The sequence below is a fragment of the Rhinatrema bivittatum genome, chromosome 8, assembly GCF_901001135.1.
Source record: "Rhinatrema bivittatum chromosome 8, aRhiBiv1.1, whole genome shotgun sequence".
Classification (NCBI taxonomy): Eukaryota; Metazoa; Chordata; class Amphibia; order Gymnophiona; family Rhinatrematidae; genus Rhinatrema; species Rhinatrema bivittatum.
The window spans coordinates 137,915,371-137,925,436 of record NC_042622.1 but is presented as its reverse complement, the minus strand read 5'-3'; the positions used below and the strand labels follow the sequence as shown (position 1 = coordinate 137,925,436).

The 10,066-nt window shown below is 48.3% G+C and overlaps 1 protein-coding gene across 1 annotated transcript in view; it reads right to left on the bottom strand.

The window, feature by feature from the left end:
* Positions 1–6,614: 6,614 nt before the first annotated feature.
* LOC115097575 (prostaglandin-H2 D-isomerase-like) overlaps positions 6,615–10,066 on the bottom strand; it is a 27,533-nt gene continuing 24,081 nt past the window's right edge. The window contains exon 7 of the mRNA XM_029613510.1: positions 6,615–6,856. Coding sequence (XP_029469370.1) covers positions 6,615–6,856 — 242 coding nt within the window. The remainder of the gene's footprint in view (positions 6,857–10,066) is intronic.

Below are 10,066 nucleotides of genomic sequence, written 5' to 3'. Positions count from 1 at the left end.
CAAAGACAATGGAGTAAGTTTATCCAGCTAACTTCAGGGCTGCATCCACTATTACCAGACTTCCCTAGCTCAGTGTAACTGGGAAACACTCAATATCGGTGCTACCCAGCTAAACATAACCCCACACCCAGCACATCTGTTTTTTTTTATCCAGGTAAGTTAACCGTTCATTGGCCCACAATTTTAACATTTTGAGGTCTGTCCAGCTAAATTCCAAACTCAGTCGGACAAATCCACTGACTGTAGACCTTTAAAAGTATTACAGGGCACCAAGCGATATTTGTTTAAGGCTCCTTACTACGTCAGCTTCTTTGTGTGCAAATTGTTGACTTCTCAGCAAGAAGACCACACACTCACAGGATGCCAAGGTAAACATCTAATGCACATGTACAGACGTTTACGGGATGAGCAGAACCAGAAAGAGAAAGAAAGGAGATATGTGAGCATTTCCTGATATCCTACTTTCCATTGGAGGTACAGGCACTGATCTTGGTTATCACAAAGTTAATTGTGTCCATTTCTGTATACGAAGTATGGGGCAAGTTTTCAAAAAAGCTGTTGAGTGGCCACAAGAGTTGATTACATTTATTTTTTCAATCACAGCATGGCAGCTGGAAATGTTCCCAAATTTAGCTTAGCCAGTTCACCACTGAGCAGCCTCTTGAAAACTTACCATGAGCAGCTCCAGAAGATCTACCCTCACTGAAGGGCATGCCCCTTAATCTAAAGGAAATACCCACCTCTCCCCCAACCCCAGAGCTCACCCCCTCCCATGACCCCTTCCTCTCCCTCAACACCTGGAAGGGAAAGGGATTGATAGCAGGGAAGAAGATAAAAGTAAACCCAGGAAATTCGGAGAGCATTTGATTTACTAGAAATGTTGATTTAAATCCAATTCCTTCCCCGCTGATGGCAAGTCCTTCTATTCAGTTAAGAAATAGTATTACTTTATTAGGAGTCAAGTTTGATAACTCATTACCTTTTGCTCCTCATTTCTCTTCTTTAGTACAAAGATTTATTTTTAATGTTCTTAGGCTAATTTGCAGGCTCAGACCATACTGGGAAGTCCATAATCCCCACAAATCTCTAACGTATTACCTAATCTTAAATCATTCAGACTCTTGTAATCCCACGTATCATAGCCCTACTTCTGCTCTCCCCCATAAAACTCAAATCATTCAGAATACTGCAGCAACATTGATTTTTGGAGAAAAGAAGTCTGACCGCATTACACCTCTTTGGCGAGCTTCACTGGCTTCCTATCGCTGGTCGGATTCTTTCTCAAATCGCTTGCTTTTAAAGCACATAGATGGGGAACCCCCTCTTATCTAGCGCGTCTCTTACTTCCTGATGAGGCCGCTGTTATGCGCCCCGCCCGCGGTCGTCCGCTCACGGGACCGCTCACCTTTGGGGTCCCAAAGCGGGTCCTGGTCCGGTCTCCCTCACGGCCCTTACAAGTCCCGCTAGGCCCCAGCTGTTGCTGGGCCTTTGGCCACACGCCAGGCCTCATGCCGGGCCTCGGCGTCGCAGCAGCTAGCCTCGCCCCTAGGCGCGCAAACGCGGACTAGCTGCACTGACGTAGGTCCCAGGGTGGGACCCTGATTGAATCCATGTTAAAAGGAAGTACCTGGCCTCACTTCCTTGCCTTGGCAATCAGGTCGTTTGTTCCTGAGATTGCCCTTGCTTGTGTTCCTGCCTGTTGTTCTAGTCTCGTTCCAGGATCCTTCTGTTCCAGTTCCGTTCCTGCTTGTTCCTGCTTCCTAGTCCTGCTTGTTCCTGTGTTCGTTGTCCGTCTCCCTGGTCTTACCTCAGATTGTCTTACTGGTATTGACCTCAGCTTGTTCCTGACCTGCCTGCCTGCTGCCTGCTAAAGACCTCAGCTTGCTCTTGACTGCTTGCTTGCCTGCTGCCTGCCCAAGACCTTCGCCTGCTTTGACCTTGTCTGATCTCTGGTTCCTGACCCTTGCTTCGTCGACTACCCCTTGGACTGACTTCTGGACTTTGACCTTTGCCTGCCTGACCTTGCTCCTGATTCTGGCTCTGTCCCTAGCCTTGTCATCGCCATCACTATTCTGGTTTTCCTTGCTTCAACCTGATTCCAGCCTCGAACACGATAGCGCTCCTCGAGCATCCGTGGGCACGCCGGACTTACACTCTCCCAGGAGACCCTGCGAGGTCCACCTAAGTCCAAGCAGCCCGGGTCCCTACGGGCTCCTCCTGGGGGGACCTCGGGCTTCCAGTGGTGAAGCTCTACAATGCCTCTGTCTCCTTCCATGCTCCGCCCCTGTGGACAGTCCCTGTACTACCACAGGCCAAGGGTCCACCCCCAAGCACAACACCTGCAAGGTTATTACCTTCATCTCTGCTGGCTTTACTTCCACTTCCCTCTCCTAGAGAAATTTGTCTGGAGCATGCAAGAGAGGGGGTTTTCCTATTTAGCTGCATATTTTGGAATACCCGTCCTCCGTCTTTACAAAGTGAGAAAGAATTCAGGATTTTTAGGAAAAGCCTCAATACTTGGCTTTTTGAAAGAGCCTACAAAGTTTAATTTCACTCGGATTATTTTTATTTTGTTCTGGACATTGTGATTTGTATTCATTTCACTGTTACTGATTTCCTGTTGAATTGTCTGTCATGTTTTCTTTCTGATTATGATGTATTAGCTTGCTTAATCACAAAATCTTACAAAAGTAAAGCAATGCAATGTACAAAGAATAAAATTCCATGCTATAAATGGCCATAATAAATGCATCATGTTAAAACAAGTAACACAACATCTAACCAGAGCTGACAAAGAAGAGGAAAACCTATAGGACTGCTTAAAGGGACAGTGAGTGCTGTCTGCATTCTGAAGCACTTCCTGCAACCTGCTTGTTTAGGATGAAACACTAACATCTTCTCTAGAAAGCCCGAGAGTTGAACTTGAACTACTTTTGAATAATTTTAGACAAGACAGGAAAACTTGAGATAGGATCAATAGTTTTCAGGAATATTTGGTAGAAGATGGGTATTTTTTTCAGAACCAGAAAGACTGTAGCTTTCTTGAGAGTAGCTGGTGACTTATCGGGTTCTGAACTGGTATTGATGATGGTGAGAAAAGGAAAAAGGGAAGGGCGTCATAGATGGAAGTGGCATGGGAAAGGGACACGGTGTCTGGGAGAAGGTGAATAGGGAACATCTTTCATGGAAGGGAGGTTAGACCAGAAGAGGGTGAAGGTGAGGGAAGACTTACATGGACATGTGGAAAGAAGACTGTGGGACATGTAAGAGGAGTGGGGGTAGGGGAGTCGAGGGTGTTACAGCAATGAGATCACAATATGGAAGGAAACAGGGTATTAAGTGGGGGACAAGGACTGGAGATAGGGAGGGGATGGAAGGAGAGAGGGTTTTAAAGGAGGGAGGGAACGGGGTGAAGTCACTCATTCTTCTTGATGGCTCATATTTCTTTATTTGATCTTTTAAAGCAAGGTTCAGACTTTAAAATGTGCAAGGCCAAACACACATCACCATTATATACAGGGAGGGCAATAATAAAAACAATTTCCCCAGGTAAAATGCTCTTTATATCCATAGAAATGGACTGTTTGGTTATTGTCCATCCTTTACATGAGTAAAAGTAGAGCATATATCAACAAGGCATGGACTTTTACATGTAGTTTTGTAAACATTTCTGGTTTGGAGTTAGGAAACTACATGCAGAGTTTTTCCTTAACAAAGTGCCCTCACAAAAAGCAGGCATGGGTATTTTTGAGGGGGGGCAATAAAGAAAGCAAAACTAGATGTGTACTTTTGTATTATCACAGCAAACTTCTGGGTTAAAATTCACATGGGATTGGCCAGATCTTGCATACTTTGATTATTTAGATCAAGGCTGTGAAACATCCAGATCCAGATGAGACCCACAGCTCAATCCCAGGCAGCCCGCTGCCAGCTGCAAACCAGCAGTTCATGGTGGGAGCTTCGGCTCCTTGTCTCTGACTCCTCTCCTGCACCCCCATAATCAAATGTTCACGGCAGGAGTGAGCATGATCTGCTGCCACATCTTTGGGTCATCCCCCCCCCCTTGAATTAAATACTCATAAGGACTGGAGAGTGGAACAAGAGCTCCTGCCTCATCTTTGGCTCCTTCCTGCCTCCCACCCCAAGAATTAAATGTTCACAGAGGAAACAGAGCAAGAGCTTCTGCTGCTTCTGGCTCCTCCCCAGCCACCCAGAATTAAATATTCATGGCAGGAATGAAGAGCACACATCACATCTCTTCCTTCATAGCAGAAGTAAAGCAAGAGCTGCTGCTGCTGACACTTGTAGGTTAAACCCTTGCTCACTTGCTTGGACCTTGAGGGCCCTAGCAAGCACTGCAGAGGCCTTGCCTGCTCCTGCACATGTGCATCTCTTCTGACAACCTCCCACCCACCAACTGGGTTTCCCCTTGGATATGGGGCAAGTACCGTACCACCTGCTCCTTCATGAGGGTTTTCTGGGGACAGTGTGACTCCTCAAACCTGGGGTTTCACAGTACCCAGAAAAATAAAGACTGCACATCCAAAAAATTCAAGACTCACTGAGCAACTCACTTACGGGTCGATACAGTAAGGCCGCGGTAGAAACAGTGCGGCAGTGTCAGGCGCACCCTTCCTCCCCGCACCCACAGTTCTCTTGACCTAGCGCCTGATACTCTCTTCTAATTGCATGCAAATGCATGGCGCGGCTGTAAAGCGTTAGGGAAGGGTTATGCCCGCGTAACCCATTTTACTGTATAGGCGCTTAATACAGCCTATACAGTAACCTGGGTGCGCTGGTACCTGTCATTTCAAATGACAGGCACCAGGAAGTGTAAAAAACAAAATTTTTAAATACCTGTCGGAGGGCCGCGTGGGTCCAGGCGGCCAGCGGGATCCGGGGGGCTGGTGGTCGCGTGTTAAATCTAGGCCGCGGGCGGGTGGGCGCCTGTTCCAGGCGGCGGCGGGTGGACGCGCGTTAGTTTAAGACGACCGGCGGCGGATCCGGGGGGCCGGTGGTCGCGTGTTAAATCTAGGCCGCGGGCGGGTGGGCGCTTGTTCCAGGCGGCGGCAGCGGCGGGGCGGGTGGACGCGCGTTAGTTTCAGACGGCCGGGGGGCGGGTGGTCACGTGTTAAATCTAGGCCGGGCGGCGTGTTAAATCTAGGCCGGGCGGCGAAAGCAGCCGGCTCCTCCGCCTGGATGAATGAATGCGCGCCTGTGCGACCCCTGCGATTCGGCGCTCAAGGCAGTCACATGCCGTGACGTCACGCCTTGAGCGCCGAATCGCAGGAGTCGCACAGGCGCGCATTCATTCATCCAGGCGGAGGAGCCGGCTGCTTTCGCCGCCTGGATGAATGAATTCATTCACTGCCGGTGGGGGCTGCCTCTCCGGCAGCCCCCACCGGCAGTGAATGAATGCGCGCCTGTGCGACCCCTGCGATTCGGCGCTCAAGGCGTGACGTCACGGCATGTGACTGCCTTGAGCGCCGAATCGCAGGGGTCGCACAGGCGCGCATTCATTCACTCATCCAGGCGGATGAATGCGCGCCTGTGCGACCTGGCCTAGATTTAACACGCGACCACCCGCCCCCCAGCCGTCTGAAACTAACGCGCGTCCACCCGCCCCCGCCGCCGCCTGGAACAAGCGCCCACCCGCCCGCGGCCTAGATTTAACATGCGACCACCGGCCCCCCGGATCCCGCCGCCGGTCGTCTGAAACTAACGCGCGTCCACCCCACCGCCGCCTGGACCCACGCGGCCCTCCGACAGGTATTTAAAAATTTTAATTTTTTCTTCTGACAGGTTTTATGTATCCCACAGCATTACATTTTCTCGATCATCTCTGTATCGCTTTTTTTTTTTATTGTGTTTTATTGTTTTTGAGTATCTTAAGCGGTGTCGATGGATTTGTTACTAGACTCACAGTCCTAACTCCTACTAGGGGGAGGCGGTAAACTAACACGTTAAGGCCGCGGCAAAACAGCGGGTTACTAAGGAGATAATCTGAGCGCGCGTTACGGTATCGGAGGGGAATAGCTAATTCCCATTATACATTATACAGCTAATTCGTTCATTTACATGCCGGGTGCGGAAAGGGTTATGCGTCTGTTTTAAGAAGCGCTAAGGACGCGTGAAACTGGAGACTGTATAGCTGAATCGCCTTACGCGCCCGAATTATGCGCTCCGAGCACGTTACAGACGGGCAATCTTCGACCGAACGATACTGTATCGACCTGTGAATAAGGGGTAAGGGAAAACGCGCGTCCAAGAGCAGGCTAACAGTGCGCTCCATCGGAGCGCACTGTACTGTATCGGCCTGTTAATGAGTTGACCTGTACCGTTGTTTGGGGGAGGCGCCATCTCATTCTTGGCCTCAGGCAGCAAGTTGCCTTGAGCTGCCCCTGGATACATCCATTTACTCACTCTCCCTTAGCTCTTTTGGCCTGTGGAATCCCGCTTCCTATACTGATCCGGCTGGCAGGAGGTGGAGGTGAGCAACAGCAAATTCGCTCTCTTTCTCCTCCTCTACCGCCGGGATGCCACTTGTGTCTTGACCGCATCAGGGGTGTTCCGAATTGTTCGGAACAACAGTCGGTGAGGTTGGGGCCAAAGTGCTACGGCTCATCGCCTCCCACTACGAGCGTGATCAGCCAGCTTCCGCCTTCCCGACCCCGTTCTCCCAGGGCGATTCCGCTGGAGCCCGGGGCCCGGTTCACTAACAGTCCGAAGCATTTTATTGCCACAGTGACATACAAGATATGACTGGAACTATAATCCCAGCATGCAGTGTGGCAGCAGATGCTCCGTGATGATGTAGGCAGTGGCGCATAGCTCTCTTCTTCGGTACAAGCAGATCCTAATACGGTTAAGAGGGGAACAAGGGATCAGCCGAATGCTGAACTCTGCCATCTATTACTTTTGCCTGTCGACTGATGCTGAGGAATGAGGATTTGGATTAGTTGTGCCTGGAAATTTCTTGCCGGGGGGGGGGGAGGGCGCTAGCGAACGGAAGTGCCGGAGAAGGGCGGAAGTGAATGTAAAAGGCCGCTGAAGAGAAAGGTAAAGTAAGGGATCGCGGTTCACAGTGCTGTTTAGCGGCTCTTTTTATTTCCCACTATGTATTCCGGTCTGTTATACCAGAGACCCGTCTGGTTGCAGGGCTGCGCCCCTCAGTGTGAAGAGAGACTCGACCCGCTTCTGGGTTGCGCCCCTGTTGTGTCTCAGTAGACAGACGTTTGTTTCACATGTTGCGACCCTCAGAACAGTGAACTCCGGTCCTTGAGTGCCACAAATAAGCTTGCTTTTCCAGCTAACCAAATTATGCAAATTAATATAACTCCTGTATGAAATGTATGCAACTGTCATGAATATTTGTTTTGTGTCACGTGAAGTCTAGAGTTTGCCATCCGAGCCCTAGAGGCTGCTTTTTTTTGTTCAAGCTTTGCGGACCAGTCTGGTATCCACCGTTGACACGCTCTCTGCTTCTTGAGATCTCTGTTAGCACTTTGTAGCATTAATTGCGGGGCAGAACGCTGTGAATCTTCTTTCCTCCCTCAATAGAGATGTTTTTGTTTTAACTTTGTTTCTTGTCTGATTTAGAACAGAGCTGGTGCAAGGTAATTTGGCGTGGTGGGGACCCTACAGCTTTGTGCCTCGGCCCTCCTCACGCACACCGTTAAAAATTATATTTAGAACAGTGGATGTTCTTGCTAGATGTGTTATATCAAATTCATTAAATTCTATTTTTTTTTTTAATTTCCAAACATCATAACCTATTTCAAAGCAGCAAACAATATAAAACTAATAAATATTAAAAAAATATCCGCTGCTCTCCATATCTGTAAACTTTGATTTCCAGCTGCTGTGAGAATGTGGCTTACCAAGGGGTGGTTATGCCACAGACTTTTCTCTCCCTCACACACGCACTCTCTCATGTTCATAAACACATTCTCACACGCTTATACATGCTGTCCCACACACATACACAAGAATGCTCACGCACTTACTTTCTCCCTCTATTTATTTATTTATTTAACAGTTTTATATACCGACCTTCATAGTAAATAACCATATCGGATCGGTTTACAATTAACAAGAATAAAAAACTGGGGTAACTATTCAAGTAAACGAAAGATAAACAGTAAGTAGGAATGAGTCTATGAAAGCAATAGCTACAGCCATAATCTTCTCTTTTTGAGCTTTGACTGCGCCTGCTCTATTCTTCAGGCCTGCCATTGCTCAGCTTCCTGCTCCACCTCATTTCTTTGGCCCTGCTCATCACTGCTTGGTGTCTTGCTCCTCCGTGTTGCTGCTATCGAAGCTCCTGCTCTGCCTCCTTTCATCATTTCTGTGGGCTTGCCACTGCTGGAACTTCTGTTGCTTTACTTTTCTTTGCTCTGCAGGCCTGTCAGTACTGAAGCTCCTGCATCTTTGCTTTTTTTTTGGCCCCATGGGCATGCCCTTCAGTGCTTATTTTTTAGGCCTCATGGACCTGAAGCTTCTCCTACTGCAATGATGGCATCTCTGTCCTGCTGGTAGAAGTCTCTGTGACCCCACTTCCTCTTCTGTTCCATGCCGGCAAGAACGACATACCATCACTCTTCCACTCCCTGCATGGTGGCACTCTAGGCAGTCGCCTAGTGCTTCCACGAACCCTGGTTTAGAGCATTGTCATCGTTCATGATTTTTCTTGACAGAATACTGCCCCACCAGGAACTTTCATTTATTTATTTTATTTTTCCTAGGAATTTATCAATTTTTATTGCAACAGAAAGAAATCCGTGGAAAAGACTAATTTTTCCAGGTAAATCTTTTTTTTTCTTGTTGTAATAAACATTGATAAATTTCAAAGAAAAATAAAATTGCAAACAAAGGTCCCTATGCCTCGCACATTTATTTCTATTTAGTGCGTTAAATTAATTACATATCCCCCACCTATACCTCCCACATTTTCAGGGTTTTTTATCTTTGATCACAAACCTATAATTTGTGATGTTTCTAATTTTATTCTGATAATTAGTTTTAGTTTATATGAGCATCATCTGGATTACCTGGCGGCCTCCCATATAGCGGGCAAGGAGAATGTACAGGCCGATTTCCTCAGTCGCCAGTCTCTCTATCCGGGAGAGTGGGAACTCTCGGAAGAAGTCATGGATTTGATCGTCAACAGGTGGGGTTGACCTCATGGCAACCTTGCGCAATGCCAAGGCCAACAGATTCTTCATCCACTGGAGGGAGCACTGTTCGGAGGGAGGGATGCTCTAGCTCTCCCGGCCCACAGACGTCCTTCGTGGCCTCTGGTGGAAAAAGTTCTCCGAAGAATAGAACTCCACAAAGGGCCAGTTGTTCTGGTAGCACCCGAATGGCCTCGCAGACTGTGGTTCGCGGATCTCGTCAACCTGGCGACGGACGGGCCTCTTCGTCTCGGCCATCTTCCTCGTCTGCTTCGGCAGGGGCCCGTATTTTTCGACCAGGCCGATCGCTTTTGTCTAGTGGCCTGGCTTTTGAACGGAGACGCCTGAGGCGTAAAGGCTAAAAGGAGGAAGTTATCTCCACTCTACTGCGGGCTCGTAAGCAGTCTTCTTCTCTGACTTATGTACGCGTTTGGAAAGTTTTTGAGACCGTTTGTGCGGAATTGGCTGTCTTGGCACGCTCCGCTCCGATTTCATTGGTACTTTCCTTCCTCCAGGAGGAACTCTCCAAGGGTCTTTCCTTCAGTTCATTGTGCGTGCAAGTGTCTGCTCTCGGCTCCCTTCTCGGTAAAGTCGAAGGTCATCCCTTGGCGGCTCACCAGGATGTGATTCGGTTCTTGAAGGGCGTCAAGCACCTGCGGCCATCCACCAACCCCATAGATACCTATTTAAAGTTAATACACTTTTCCTCAGTAACTGAATAGGCAAAAGTTAAGGGTATAGAGCCCACTTTAGAAATAGGACGAAAACAATTTATTTAAAATTACTAACAACAAAAGGGGAAACAATTTGCCATTGAAACTTAGTTTTCGGATGAGTAAATACTTACAGAGATGTTGTAAGATCAGTAGGTAGATATTCTCCAAATATCCAAA